A 16,095-nucleotide genomic window follows, 5' to 3' on the forward strand; every position below is an offset into this window, starting at 1 on the left:
ACGACTCCATCAGAATACATCTTTGGGCTCCGGGACTTATCCGCTCGTAGTGTAGCATTTCCGTCCTCAGCGATTACTTGGACTTACGTCTCGTCTGTCATCTTAGAGTCCGGCAACCCCTTAGACTTTTACAGTTAAAACACCACAGAATAATCAGAATACACATTGTGCAGATTTAGCGATATCACACCCTAGTGACAACCAAGGCTTGGCAACGGCTCCTATATTCTCCCCTTCATTACTCGCAGGCATATCTGTATAATGTTTACATCGCCCGCGACCCAATCATTCACTTCCATCAATTTTGACTGCAACATATCGTCTACCCGCGTATTCGTTGGTCCTGAATACGCGGAAGAACAGTGTGTTCAAACCTCTTGCTTTCCATATACTTCGCTTCTTATGTGCTTCCTACACAGCAGTGGTCTCTATGGTTCGTCTACTTACGTAAGTTAACATCCATTTTTCACTATATACGCCCGAGCTTTGAGTTGTTTGCACCTGATGTGGCACGGCCTGTACACTTGGACGGCAGTGCTCTACAAAAATTCTCTTAGTGTCTCATGATGATGGCAGTGGGGTTACTAATCATCCATTTGGCCGGACTGGCCTGCTCCTTTGTCCATTGTTGGCAATGTTTTATTCCCGTCTGTTGATTCCTGAACTTCATAAAACTACAGTAATTGTACTCATCGACGCAAAGAAAACTAGTCCACAACTTACGTGGACATCACATCCGACGCGTATGAATTCATGCCTAAACAGACACGATCTAAATGCAGTGGATTTCGGAGGTAGAGAAAAGCTCTTATGGCTAAGTTCTCATTTTTTGGAACCACATGAAATTGGCGCAGGTTTAGCTCGTTACGATGAGATAGATAGCGACAGCACAACGGAAGCAATGCTAAGGGGTCCTGTCTGTCGCGTGCTATGAAAAATGTAAATCGCTAAAAATGGGAAACAATAGCAATGGATCAAAGAGGAAGCACCACATTGGTCCGGCAAGTCGGAACTATAACTTTAAAATACTGCTGAGTACCCAGGGGCTTGGACAGTTCATTCTATGGTTAGGAACACGGAATCACGTGTGAAGAAGATGGGATGAGAAATCCACATTACAGTTAAATGATAACTTGAATCACATAATCAAGTTGTACAGTTAAACTGTAGAAGTTCGTTGGTGTCGGCGGGGCTACGGTTATGGGTGCAAAAGTTCCTCGTGAAACTGAGTCGGCGCTGGCAAAATGGACTACGCCAAGCGTAAGAAAACAACAGATCTTGTGTGGAGGAAATTTCAAGTTCACAGAGATGATTAGATCTGAGGGAAGTTTTGGGTGTATCCAGACAATCCCACCTTCGATGCAGTCAAAGGCAGGCCGCTTGAAACCAGGATTCCAATAATGCAAGAGGGGGCAATACATATGGGGAAAGTAGCTGCGGGTTTGACATCAGACTAGATATGGCAATATCTGTGATGTTGTTGCACTTTTGAAGGCAAACCATGCACACACTCATCGTGGCTGTTTGAAAGAGTAGGTTAGTATCACCATATTTTAATCTCGTCTGTGAGAAACCGGTAATACGTGCGTAGAGTATGGCAACCTGGCAGCTGATCGGTAGATGGATGTGGTGGGTGCTAAAACAGGTGATGATAGGTAATGAAGCACAGCAAACCTTGTCACTTACTTTAGGAGTAGAATGAAGCACTAGATGCTTGAGGCACGAAGGGCCGTTCCTCACGGGTGCCGGCAAAGCACCCTGAAAGAACGTCCGTAGACACAAGCATCCCTGTCCGTTCATCCATATTTTATGTGAAATCTTGTGACGTGCTCGAAAAAATACAAAATAGTTACCCGGTTTCGCTCACTCTCATCAGGTGAAGTCAGGTCAGAGAGAACAGACAAGTCAGCAAACCGCAATCGAGAGCTGTCTTATTAGTATGAAGGTCTGTAAGTCGATTATCATTATCTCATCGCCGGGCAAGACTATTAGGCCCACAGACATCTAGTCCACGACAGCTAACGTCCTTCTCAATCCGTCGTCCTCTCGAGGAACGTACCAGGGGAGAAAGTGTATCTGTGAACTGTTGCTGCTGAATCGAAGCCCAGCAGATAAGACATAAGGGTAACCGGATGGGGCCTACTGACCTTGCGCGGCTCAAGGCACAGGCACCGCTGGTGGAGCTGAAGACTTTACGACACCTATGCAGAACAATAATAAGCTCCATATATTGAATGGGTTCAGGGTTGGCCAACGAGATTTCCTCCGACTCGGAGATTCCAGAGACCCTAACGAGGCTTAACGGCGCTCAAATTCGACTGGGCGAAGAAAGCTCGGTTATGATCTTACAGATACCATGGAGATAACCCACGTCTTGTCTGGAAAGTGGGCTAGAAACTAACTGGAGAGAAATTCTGATACAAGTTAAATGGCTGCCATCTGAAGTTGTGTAAGAAAGCGATTTATTAATTAGAGACAACCAACTTCCCAATGGCGAATTCGGTCGCTTAAGTACGCAGGACGCAAAGCCATCTATTTTTCACGAACTTTTAAGAAAAAATTGATACGCGTTTCCATATGGCCTGCAACAACTTGATGTGGTGGCATCTGCCCACCGGCTCCTCGTAAAATCTGACATCTTGACTCTAGGTTTGTTAACAAATCGGTGTGCTTTAATCTCGAGAGGCTTACACAATATATATCATTACTCTTCGTTCAGTAGGGAGGCTGCACTGACCAAAGATGAGTGGCCGAAAAACCTTGTTTGCAGCGCTGGCCCATCTGGAGTGCCGAGGGGGTCATCGTCAACCGAGAGCATTCGCTTGAGTTCCGTAACCTAAAAACTACATTCACGATGATCAACGGGCCGCTAAAAAGTCTCGTAGGGTATTTTGATGTGGCGGCCTACAGAAAACTTCGTGCTTACGTGTCAAAGAAGGAAGACAAACGTGTGCCTCGACATCTGGGCCAAACAAATTACTTAAATTGGGGTGGCGGCGATTTAGCGTCCCGCGCATGAACATGCTCGGCAAGTTTGACCTTCAAAACTGGCGGCGCCTACAAAGGTGGTGATTCAGCATGCGGCTCAAGGCATACGACAAAACCCTGCTTTTCGTTCGTCCGTTTCGGAGCTGTCATTAAGTGCGGTATTTTCAAAAAGTCCTGCTACAACAATGTTATCTGAGAGTTTCAGTAAGTAAGGCGTGCAAGACATCTCTAAAAAGTGTGCTTAGGCGTAGTTCGTGAACAAAAGGGGTATAGAATTCCTAATCTTCCCCGGAAAGTGACACGTTTATATTCATTTCTTTAACGTGGTGCTTACTTGGAAAGCTCTGGGAGACAATCCCTCGTAATTAACTCATTAGATTACTTAATATTCTTACAGAAACTAGCAAACACGTTTCCCTGGTCGAAGGACGTAGCATTCATCCACACAGCCTCAGTCACCTCGGTGTTGCATAAGCGACTACACCTAGATGACTCCACCCAAATTTTTACCTTAATTCATGTTCCCATAGAGGTTAAAATGACTAATATCCATCCAGTGGATGTGATGCATCGAGGCCTTACAAAATTGTTCATCTTGCGGTTTTTACATGCACGTGTTTTGGACCAATCAGTGCTTAGTATGCCCGGCCCCCGTTTTTCGTACCTGGCGGGACGCGGAGACCGTCAGCATGTCCGAAAGATACAGTTTTTCCCTGACGACTTTTAGGTAACTGTAGATTTCGATTAATCGGCTTTCAGCCCCTCGGGAAAATTGGTTCAGATCGAGTATGCGCTTAAAGCTGTTGAGGCAGGTGCTCCATCTGTGGGGATTCGCGCGACAAATGGTGTCGTGTTAGCTGTTGAGAAGAAGTTCACCTCAAAGTTGATTGACGAGAGTACTATCCACAAGATTGAAAACGTGAGCAAAAACATCGGCATGGTCTACAGTGGGCTTTCACCGGATTATCGTGTTTTGGTGAAGCAAGCTAGAAAATCGGCCCAAGCCTACGAGATGGCTTATGGAGATACGATATCCCCGGAGCAGCTGGTTGTCAGGACAGCAGCCGTTATGCAGGAATATACGCAATCAGGGTGAGCCGCTTTTCCCCTTGATGCTTGAATTATATGTTGATAAAGTTGTTTGAGTGATTGCAGAATTTTTAGGCCCAAAATTCTTTGATTTCGTTGGGTGGAGCAGATGGGTATACGAGTGTTTGTGGAGTCCAAGGCTTCTCTTGTACATCCCGTTTGTTGGCGCAGAAATCATATATGAAATTTGTGAGTTTTGTGGCTTGCAGTGAAGGACAACTAGCCTTTAGGGCTTAGGTTCCTGCGTAATCTTCCGCATGTAGTGGCGATAGTTTGTTTTTCTCTGGTGAAGTCTGATACGCATCTGAAGGGGAGTTGAAGGTCATAGAGAATTCGGAGAACAGGGACAAAGTCATCGCCCAGGCCCCTGTTTACAGTTCAGTGGTGGATTATAGGCTTTCTTGTCCAGCCTGGTGCCTCCCTTGTTCCGGCCTCAGCAGTTTACAGTGGTGCTTCAGCTATTGACCTGAAGTGGTCTCCCTCTTGTTGAATTATTCCTTCAAACGACTTCTCCTAATTTGCTCAGGACGTCTGCACTCACTAGATCACTCGTTTGTTTATTCCACATCAGTTGCTATCTCGGGTGGGAGTTGTGCAAGTACCTGTTAGTACATAGTATTTTCTTGAGTAATTCCACGAAGAACAAACTGAGCTTAGATTTGGGCGAATTTGGGCATAGATCCTGGTGCCAGGATGGTGGGAGATGAACATAGGCTGCGTTGGCGTTGGATGTTGATGCAACTGAAGTTGATTGAATATCTTGCGCTTTATGATCCAACATGGTATGTCATTTGCCGGCGTCACCAGTTGTTAGTGCTCTACTTGTAACCAAACCAACTTAATAATCAGGTTACAAGCACGAGCAAAATCCACGTTTTCAACGCAAATAAGGTATCAGGATGAAGTAGTTCAAAGACGGCGACTTGCCTTTCGGGTACAAGTTATAATAATTCATCAAATTCATTCGAACGCAGGTGTGGCGTTTCCTATACACTTTTGGCCGGTACATACTTCCTGGCTTGTCTGTGGCCTGTGTGACGGAGTAGTTCCGGGCTTCAACAGAGTCACTTGGCGTATGTGTATTGACCGTGTCCTGTCTTCCCATACGTGGGAGGTTTGGGGTGTGTGAAATCACATAGGGTCGTTCCGACTCGCACCAGACAAGAGCTGACGTGTTGTCGGTCAAGGGTATAGGCGAGGTGGGATTCTGTCGCGTTACTCGTGTGTTTGTGTCTAACCGGTCCTTTGGGGGGGAAGCAGAATCTCTGCTTCCCTATATATAAACATGCATGTCACCTGGAGGAAACGCCTCACTATCTTTCCAGTCCTGTCGCAGAGGGCAGTATGACTACCTCCAGACCGCCTCGTACTACGATCACCTGCTATTCTTCGCTAGGACACTCCCCTTTGGGCTTCCTGGCATGTTTTAACCTTTGGAAACTGAGTTCCAGCCGGTATAGGCTGCAGGATCATTGCAGCACAGAAGGCCAACCACCGCGACAAGGCGACAGCTTTAGGTCGGGTGTGGGTCGTCTTTACTTGTGGCGTTGCTCTAACACCTGACCGAGTGTGAAGATGTGGTCAACGCATCCTCTACCCGGTCAAAGTCCTGTTTGCTCCTCGTGAGTCAAGGTTTCTCGTGCCGTCTCAAGATGACGAAGAATCAATGACGCCAGGAAGTTTGTCACAACAGGAATCAAACCAGCACCTCTGTGGTTACCACACTCACCTCGAGTACCCTTTTTGAAAATGGACGCTACTGTCGACTCACGGATTTTGAGCTAGGGAATTCTCGATGCACCAGTGAAATTGATAAATGCTGTATGCCGGCTCGAGGATAAGATGTCGTTTGTCTTTTCAATTTCCGAACATGCTGTTGGGTAGGACGTGTTGCGGTCAGTGATGGACTGATCATCCTGTGCCAGAAAGCCATGCGCAAGCAAGCTTTAGTCTATAAAATATTTACTAACTCACTTAGCCACTTGCCACCTTTATTGGTGGTTATCCGAAGGTAGTAGAAGTCAACCACTCAACGTTGGAATAACGAAAAACCAACATTTTTTCTATCGAACTAGCTGTACCAATGCTGCCTCCATCGAGTTTCCTTTTTTATGTTTTCTTTTCACACAGTTCATGAGATCAGGCATTGTGAATTCGAGAGGCGAGGTCTGATTTGGCAATTTTGATGGTATACTGCAACTTGTCATCTTAAAACTGTAGTTTCTTTGTGAAAGGATATTTCGCAACGCAGCTTTATATCTTGGCTCTATGCGAAGTCGTCAGACTTTTTCCCACACGTGGACGATTCTGCCTTCGTCTATCTGGAATGCTTAGCCCAATGAAAAATATTCGTTTGTAAAACCGTCTGCTTTACTTTACTTAAGTTGGCGACCCCTTTGTGGTCTCTAAGCCATCAGGTTGTTTTCCTCCTTCCCCAGCACCTCGTTACCACACTCACCTCGAGTACCCTTTTTGAAAATGGACGCTACTGTCGACTCACGGATTTTGAGCTAGGGAATTCTCGATGCACCAGTGAAATTGATAAATGCTGTATGCCGGCTCGAGGATAAGATGTCGTTTGTCTTTTCAATTTCCGAACATGCTGTTGGGTAGGACGTGTTGCGGTCAGTGATGGACTGATCATCCTGTGCCAGAAAGCCATGCGCAAGCAAGCTTTAGTCTATAAAATATTTACTAACTCACTTAGCCACTTGCCACCTTTATTGGTGGTTATCCGAAGGTAGTAGAAGTCAACCACTCAACGTTGGAATAACGAAAAACCAACATTTTTTCTATCGAACTAGCTGTACCAATGCTGCCTCCATCGAGTTTCCTTTTTTATGTTTTCTTTTCACACAGTTCATGAGATCAGGCATTGTGAATTCGAGAGGCGAGGTCTGATTTGGCAATTTTGATGGTATACTGCAACTTGTCATCTTAAAACTGTAGTTTCTTTGTGAAAGGATATTTCGCAACGCAGCTTTATATCTTGGCTCTATGCGAAGTCGTTAGACTTTTTCCCACACGTGGACGATTCTGCCTTCGTCTATCTGGAATGCTTAGCCCAATGAAAAATATTCGTTTGTAAAACCGTCTGCTTTACTTTACTTAAGTTGGCGACCCCTTTGTGGTCTCTAAGCCATCAGGTTGTTTTCCTCCTTCCTCGTACTTTCCAGCGGCGTACGTCCTTTCGGGGTCTCACTTTTGATCGCCGGGTGGGATTATGAAGCCAAACGACCCTACCTCTATCAGTGTGATCCATCAGTAAGCTACTTACTATTCAGTTTTGCTGCCTTACAACAATTATTTTGCTTGTGAATTTCGACGTAGCTTTATTGGGTAATTAATTCCATCGATCAGTGCGATCAGTGGCCCCCCATGCACTATGGTTGCCATAGTTATGAGAATTCCTACGAAGTCCAATGTATAACTCGTCTACAATGAACCCAACACACTTGCAACTCAACTTGATATAGAATAAATCTGGTGTTCTTATTATAATAGATAGTCGTTCAGCTGTAGCACCTTTCCGGTGTCTAGTTACCATGCCACCCGAAGGAAGCATGATGGCCGGGATACTGCCAGGTTGCCCAAGCCCAGACAGGGGAAGTTGAAGGGCAGAGGTCGGGTTTGAACCACGAACTTTCCGGTCAAGTAAATTCGGTTCTGACCACCGAGCCATCTCGCCCTTTTTGCGTCCCTATGTTTCATTACGCACAGGTGGACTCCTATTAAGTCGGCACATGGTATTGGAAAAACTCCGAAATGAATTTCAAATAGGATTTTGAAGACTCGGAGACTGTACAGAGCAGCAGGTGGTTTCGAAGACGGGCTTGTCTTGAGAAAAAGGGTCCCGAGAAGTGTTGGGTTTCACGGCTTGTGATTAAAATGTGGCAAGGGCTGCTGGATGCGAAAGGAAGTGTTGCACACCCAATGATCTAAGGAAGAGGAGCAGAAGAAGCTAGCTCTGGTAAACATCTATAGTTAGTTGTTGGTTTTTCCTTGAAAGTGAACACTTTGGTTGCGAACAAATTAACGGTCATCTGCACCACGTGAGCTAACATTCTCCTCAAGATGAACCTCCGTATAATAGTAACGGTGAATTAGGTCGAGAATCATTTCGACAGTGAGGAATTGTTTACAAGTTACCAATCAGGTACGAGGCACAGCTGAGGTTGCCCAGTATGATGATAGCACTCTGAACTACAGCGAATCCGCGATTTATGAGGGGGAAGACAGTTTTGCTCGTAACGGCGGAATAGTCTTTCGAGGTGACCGATTCGCCAGAATTTTTACGGTTGAAGAGCAGGGCGGGATATGGAAAAGCATCATACGGATATCGGTTAATGGGGATTGAAAGCAATCAAGTGTTTTTGAATGACAAGTGGATAGGAGCAACTGTGGACAGCATTCAGAAAACCGTTTTCACCTATGTTGTGAACGTTGAGATTCAGTACTTACTGGCGTTTCTACGGTCGACCACAATGAAATGAAACGCAATACTGGAAACATCGACGTAACGGGTGGTGAAATTGGATGAGATAAATACAGACGTGAGAGTTTATAGTGCTGCTTTTCTTGGTCTGTGAGGCGACGCCGCGTATTCGTACTTAGGGTGGTTATATAGGAAAGCTCTAATCCCGTTAATCAGGTCTGGGTGATGACCCTTCAGGCAAAGTTCGACAGAAAGAAAAGTATGTCACTTGGTTGAATACCTTTGGCATATCAAATGAACCCACTTTTTCAAAGGAGTCAAGAGAGAAGTAGCAGGCATGCTATCCTTGGTACGACCAAAGCCGTATGGGTCATTGAAAGGACGTTCTACTCGACATTGAGGGATTATTTGGACCATATCGATTCAAGGATTCTTGACATAATAGGTCAGTGCAGGGGTCCCTGTGTTATTGGGATCAGGGAGAGGGGAACACGTTCATGGTGTCTTTCCTAGATAGACCCAGACAAAGAAGTCCCGGAATTACTGAGCAGGTTCGGGAACTATTTGAGGTACGCCATGTGATTTGGAATCAACAAACATTCTTTGTAGTATCAGGCAAGGGAAAACAAGTTGGAGAGCCCGGTGCAACTTTGGGGTCAGGAAGTTGAATACACACAATGAACGAGAATCCTTAAATTTCCTATGAGGGGCGGGATGACTCAGTGGTTGGATCGGGACTTGACTGACCAGAAGGTTCTTGGTTCGAACCCGACCTCTACCTCTCGACTTCCCTTGCCTAAGCTAAGGCAACCTGTCAGTATCCCAGCCCTCGTTCTTCCTTCTGGTGGCATGGCAGCTAGGTACCTAAAAGGTGTTACGGCTGAACTTTTTCTATGAGGGGCTTTTGTTCAAATCTTTCAGTAACACTTGATATTCGTCCGCGTTTCTAGGCGGCCTGTTTATTTTTCTACTGTGCTCTCCGATTCTGGTGTGAAGTTCCCTGGCTGTCTATCCTATATAGACCTTAGTGCAGTCATAACACTTAATTTGTAGATACAGTCTCTGGTTCCGTTTGCCGGAAGGCGATCCTTCTATTGCACCGTTGCAGAGCGCAGTGTTCCCCTTCTGGAAAGCTACTCTTATGTTGACCGTGTTTAGAATTCTTCGAATAACCTCCGATGTCCCTGCTTTATATGGAATAACAGCGGTCCCGATCCTGTTGGGTTTCACTACCGATACCAACACTCTTCGCAGTTGACGCCAAATCAAACTAGCTGGATATCCACCACCCCGAAGTTTGTTCTTTACTTCAATTTGGGCCGCTGTCCGATCAGCTTCTGTGCACGAAGCCCTTACACGCCTAAACATTGATGAGACAATACTGGCGAATACCGACTTCGGGTGGGCAGGGTAGTTCAAAACTGCCCCAGTGTTGGTTGGCTGCTCGTACACTGTAGTCTTTAGTTTGCCCCGGCCTTATATGTCATGCAGTCTAAAAAGGCTAGTTTACCTGAGGCTGACTTTATCTTCATACTAAATTTGATGCGTGGACTCAGTTCATTCAGATACCTGTATAACTCGCTAACTCTGTCTCGTTTCATCACACCGAGTGTCATCCACATAACGCCAGAATATCTTAGGTGGGTATGGGAATCCGCCTAGAGCTCTCTATTCAAATTCTTCCATAAATATATTTGCCAAAACCAAGGATATTAGAGATCTCATTGCTAGACCTTGTTCTTGCGTGTAGACCACTGAGTCAAAAACGAAATAAGTTAGATTCAGACTTGCTCTCATACCTTCCATTATTTCGTCTACCGTCCGTTCTGAAAGGGTGGTGTCCGCTAGTAGCAGCTGCTTGGCTATTTCTGGGATAGTTATTGCTTATTCTCCTAATGCAACCCTTTTTCCCCCTCAAAAAACAAACTCGTCTGTCAGACGGGTGATTTTTAGTGCGTTGCAAAGCAATTTACGATTTAAATTTGCCTAGTCTTTTTAGGGAAATGCATAACCTCACAACTTCGTTGTCCGCAACAATCATTATATCTCCAATATTCTTTCTTCGTATGTTGCAGGGCACTTATTTTCCTTGGAAAGCCACGGCCCTTGGACACAACTCTCAGAACGGCAAATCTTTTCTAGAAAAAAGGTGCGTATCTGGTTTCGATCGAAAGCCTAGTCAGTCCACCCGGATGCTACTGTCCTACGCTCTTATCCGTTGATTCGGCTCTCAGTTGTTACTCGAAAAATGCAACATTCTTCCCATGATCACGCCGTTTGATGATTTCCACAGCTGCCAACTGTGGTGGCCTTAGCACTTTGCCTGCTTCTCTTAAGCTTAGTGGTTAAGGCTTACTGACCCGAAGGTTCGTGGTTCGAACCAAACCCTGACATTCTGGACTGCTAAAGCCATTACCAGCAAGCTCAGCTGCGCTGGTCATTGCCGTCTTCCTGAATGGGAACCCAGAGACGGGCCATATCAATGGTTAGAGACATTGTCAGACATGGCTCAGTCGCGCGCTCATGCATCCAAGCTATTGCCCTCAATGTATAGCTCTCTTCCCAATCCCCCCGCTTAACAGTCCACCTACAGAGTTATATTCACGCACTAATTTATCAGCTCCCGCCTCCAATGCGCAGCTACCTACCTCACCTCCCCGAATCATCGGTGAACGAAACTGTGGCAGCTACAACCACTGTGCGACAAGTACGCGGTTCTTACAGCTGACAGTAATGATGATTCTCGACTGCTCTCGTCTAGGCTCGGGTAACCTTGCAGTATCTTAGCCCTCATGCTTCCTTCGGGTAGCGTGACAGCTGGGCACCGAAAGGGTGTTACAGTTGGACGATTATTATTAGTTATCCTCCTGTGGTCGCTGCAACTCTGGGGTCGCACATAGTTCAATAACATGGCATCATCATCATCATTCACAACATGATATCAGTGTTCAACCATGATGCTTCGCTGCCTCAGTTTCTCCAAAGTTACGCTCCGTTCTTGACTTGCAGGTACAACAAAGACCTTGAACTAGACGATGCAGTGCATGCCGCCATTCTTACATTGAAGGAGAGCTTTGAGGGTCAAATGACAGAGAATAATATCGAGATTGGGATATGCAACGAACGCGGTTTCCGAGTTCTTACTCCGAGTGAAGTCAAAGACTACTTGGCTGCAATCCAGTAAAAATCACATCTTTCCTCCGATCCGGACCCTTTCTGGTTCACAAAAACACTTTTCGAATACAGTTTGAACAGTTTTGCTTTTTTCTTCTATATATTTTTCACCAGGGGGATTGCGAACGAACGCATACGTACACAAGGTAGTTTAGTTATTCTGCGACCAAACTTTCGTTCTACGCTTTATCTCCGGTATTAGGACAGCAAGCGTAGCGAACTGACTTTTAAATGCACCGGCAGAGGTTGCTTTTTGGGCCACAGCGAAAGTCTGGTAGACATAGAAACAAGAACACATCTGACTTACGGTAGAAGTCGCTCATTAAAATCCGAGGTACCAAACCCACTGTCAGTTTTTATTTGTCTTTCCCTGTGAGTAGATTGTCAGTAGTTGTGGGATTTCTATGGTTGCCAACCAAAGTTTTCCAGTAATAATGTCTGATCAGAAGCACGCCTCCCAAGTGGAATCTTACTAGCTCAATTCGTATAGGTGGTTAGTCAGCTGATCTGAGTAGTCCCATTACCTAGTTGGTGTAACAGCGTAGACACACTGGCCACGCATATCAAAGATCTGCAGTCCAAACCCTGGTGCGGCTAGTGATACGTTGCTTGGTTGTAATAGGAGCAGGAAATTTCCGACCCACTGTTTCCAGCACTCCTTGGGGACAAACGCGTCAGGACAGCAGAGCTGTGCAAATAAGGTTGATCAGAATGGAACCACAGTTCATCCGTCCACAAATGAATTGACAGTCTCTCTCTCTGTTCCAGTGGATCCTGAGAACTGATTCCAATTAATTCGTCGTTGTTGTCAGCTATCGAGATGACTTGCTTTGAAGGATTGGCTGAATCGCTGCGTTTCATTTACCCGAGGATACTGCCGAACAGATCCAGCTAGCAATGTGGTCATTACAGTTTCCGAAACCGGAAAGCGTGGTCTTAGGCTGAAAGTGGTCTCAATCAGTAGCCGCCTGTGCATAGACTAAATACTCCGAGCAGAAAATTCCCATTCACAACCCAGTGTGATACTAAAAAATTGTACAACGTGCAATACTGAACATTTGATTTTTGACAAAAATCCTGATAAGTAGTAATAGTTGAGCTGTGACACCCTTTCACTGCCTAGCTGTCATGCCATCTGAAGAAAGCATGAGGGCTGGGCTACTGATAAGTTTCATGATCATAGACAGGTGCTGAGGTTGGGTTCGAACGACGGAACTGCCGGTTATTAAGTTCCCGCCTCAACCACAGCCATATCGAGCTCCCAGAAGCTGTTATGTTTAGACATCTTGGGTTGATGAGGTTTGTCTCTTCCTAGGTTGTAGACTCTGGTCAGGGTTGTTGCGTCAACTCTCCCACAACGCCGAGTCGATACTACGGCGGTAACCAAGACTTAAAACCCGAGAGCTTCTGCACATTTCCTCCGAATCTTGGTGATGAACAGAACGCACCTAACCATTAATATCCTCCTATTCGGTTGATGTGGTTGTCTTTTTGACACCCGAAGTCGCTGGATGCAGCAGTGGAGTTGGTCAGTGTGTTTGAAGTCCTGAAGTTGGTTGTCCCGCTGCTTGGGGGCGGACGAATGTTGTTCTCATACCGAGCAGGACAGGTGGATAGAGTTTGTAGTATGAGGTTTGGGTGCTTTGAACTGGAGACGTATACTGGGAGTTATTGTTCCATTGCGCACTCACTGGGGGTGGGCTTGTTAGCCAGTCTGTATACGATGCACGCGTGACAGCACAAGGAGAATTCGTGAGCCTCACAATTACACGAGTTGCCACTAAGGTTAGTTGAATGAGTGTTGGTGTATTTGCCCGTGGCTCAGGAATAGCTGACTTATGTTTTCGGGTGATGAAAACACATGGAATGTTTTTGAGAAATGGTTGAATTGGTGCCTTGGGGACTGGCTGTCTTGTTCCTCATTCACAGTGGAAGCTGAATTGCTGAGAGGTATCGACGTAGAACACATTCCGCACATACCAAGGCAGTTCACTATCGCAATAATCGCGTTCCCGGTGAATTTTTCATACTTATAGAGTATCATCGATCTCCCATCCTGTCTCAGTGACATCTCCGTCCAAATCCGAACCCGTTGACCGTGTGATGAAATGTGGGTCAACGGTCAAGTAACCGATTCCCGAGACTTTCGATTTATCGATATTACTATTCGGTGAGACGGGGACGCCGCCATCGGTTCGAGAAGTAGAAATGAAAGGATCCAGAAACCGATAGAGATGCCAGTTCAAAAGATCGCCCCACCAGTGTGAGGTTTATTAACTCCAGTTCACGGTAATCGTTACGTTTCATTCGCTGGTCCTTTCCAGTGAGATAATTAAAAATCTGACCGTCTTGCCAATCGAAGTTACATCTGGGACAGTTGTCCTTCCGTGTTCACTCCATCAGAAATGATGAACTCGACAACGTTTCGCATGTACATTCGAACAACTTATCCACGTCTTCCTTCGGCAAAAATCCACAGGAATAAATTTTCAGGGAACGTGGAGCTCCTGAATCTATTGGCTGTTCGCGAGGGGTCACGAACCCACCAGTCCAGGGCAGCTTTAACCAAACTCCAACACCTACGACGCCGACCTGATGCCAGTTTGTCTACCTTACACCGAGGTGGTGTGATCCATACTGTTTCATGGATCAGAGGCTAGGCCCCTACGCGCAGAGGACATACGAAAGATGTCAGCGTTTGATCATCGGTGTCCCCGAAGCATTGGTCAGGTCTGGTGGGTACATCGAATCAGTGATGCTGAGGTACGCCGGATAGGCTTAGGAACTCTCCCGCAACAGATGAATTGCACGCGCTTCATGGGCTATGTTGGTTGGGGCATATACTCCGCATGCCAGAATACCGTCTGCTTAACAGAGCTCCTTTCGCTCAGCCGTGTGCTAAGTGGAAGCGACCGAGAGGTGGACAGTGACCTGGCAACGAAGTACGAAAACACTAACCGGTAAACTCAGTTAGGTCGGAAACTGCCGCCTCCCTGGATGGGGACCCCGGGACTCAGACCACCAATGGTTAATGACAGTGGCAGAAATGGCCTAATCACGCATTCAGTGACTCTCGTTCGTCAAAGCTATCACCTTCGATGTGTAGCTATCCAATTTCCGAACAAAATGAACACGACTTCGCCTTCAAGGCTCGGTTGTACGCTCCACATTCCCGTTTTCCGTGATCGAAACTGTAGCAGCTGAAACCAATGTGCCTATGGCACATGGTTTATAGCTAGATAAATTGAAATTAAGATGGCACCAAGTCCCTCCTCCTTCCACCTTTATTCTTTCCTTCACAATGAGGCTTCCAAATAAATCATGGTTGTACGCCAGTGAAGCGTCGGTGTGGAACACTGATGTCATGCTGTCGACCATGATGATGACCACGTATAGTGCGTAACAGCAAGAAAACATGCAGCAATATGATGACTTCATGTGGCGTATTCAGGTGAATAATGCTAAAAACGAGAGATTTAGGTACGATTCAACTCGATTTACAAACCGAAGTTATCCTTGATCGGTGAGCGTGAGTACCGCGTGCAACGCGGTAGTTTGCCTATCTACAGGTCGGTTTGTACGTTTGCCACCAGCAGCTTCACCAATGATAATGCTGATTAGTATGAATCCATAGAAGTTTCAAACGGATTATTTGCGAACCTGAGTTCTCCTCCGGAGACAACTACAGCATTTTGGACCTACGGAACAGTGCACTTAGGATTGTTACCAAGCCAGGTTACCAAATGCACGTCTCAATTGTAGCTACATATGTTACTCAGCGATCCACCCAACATAGGACCACCTGATGCGAATTTTGTGTTTAAAGGTTGAGTGGCGTTGTCCTATCCGATTGCTACTTAATCAATGTTGTTCTGATTCGTGTGGCCGTAAGGTCTGGCCTTCAACTGATAAGTGGAAAGTTGCTGTTTCAATTTCTCCCGGACATTCCTAAGATGCGCGTTGCGGATGATTCCGTCCTGACGCAGCTCTACAATTCTATCTAGGCCTTTCGGCATACAGTGGATTCACCTAAACGACAAAATCCCTTTTGAAATTTCCAAACCTTCCGTAGAACCACTGTACCACAAAACATTTATGATACCTGATTGCACCGGTGTCTTGCATGCATCTATTCACCAGAACTGAACAGGTCTGTCAACTGAGTGATCTTTTTGGTTTAAGGTTGATTGTGCGGTATTCGGTGATCTGTCGAACATGACAGCCGCTTGGCTGCACCTCACTTCTGGTCTCCAGACGGCGCATACTGTCCCTCAATACACGTCCGGCAATATATACAGACTGTAAAAGAGTCTCGAAGCTCAGAAGGTGCAGAACAGTGCAAAAGTGGTAGCTCCTTAAACACTAGATAGAAATTGAGCGTACTGGAAAATTCCTATGATTACTAAGTT

At 45.9% G+C, this 16,095-nt stretch overlaps 1 protein-coding gene across 1 annotated transcript; it reads left to right on the forward strand.

Annotated features, from left to right (window-relative positions):
• Positions 1 to 3,677: 3,677 nt before the first annotated feature.
• T265_12114 (hypothetical protein) lies at positions 3,678 to 11,772 on the forward strand (the record flags this gene model as incomplete). Its single annotated transcript, XM_009179104.1, has 5 exons — positions 3,678 to 3,715; positions 3,748 to 4,080; positions 7,254 to 7,341; positions 10,588 to 10,661; positions 11,522 to 11,772. The coding sequence occupies 5 exons, from the start codon at positions 3,678 to 3,680 to the stop codon at positions 11,694 to 11,696; spliced, it is 708 nt and encodes a 235-aa protein (XP_009177368.1).
• Positions 11,773 to 16,095: the final 4,323 nt, after the last annotated feature.

This window comes from Opisthorchis viverrini, assembly GCF_000715545.1.
Source record: "Opisthorchis viverrini unplaced genomic scaffold opera_v5_877, whole genome shotgun sequence".
Taxonomy (NCBI): domain Eukaryota; kingdom Metazoa; phylum Platyhelminthes; class Trematoda; order Opisthorchiida; family Opisthorchiidae; genus Opisthorchis; species Opisthorchis viverrini.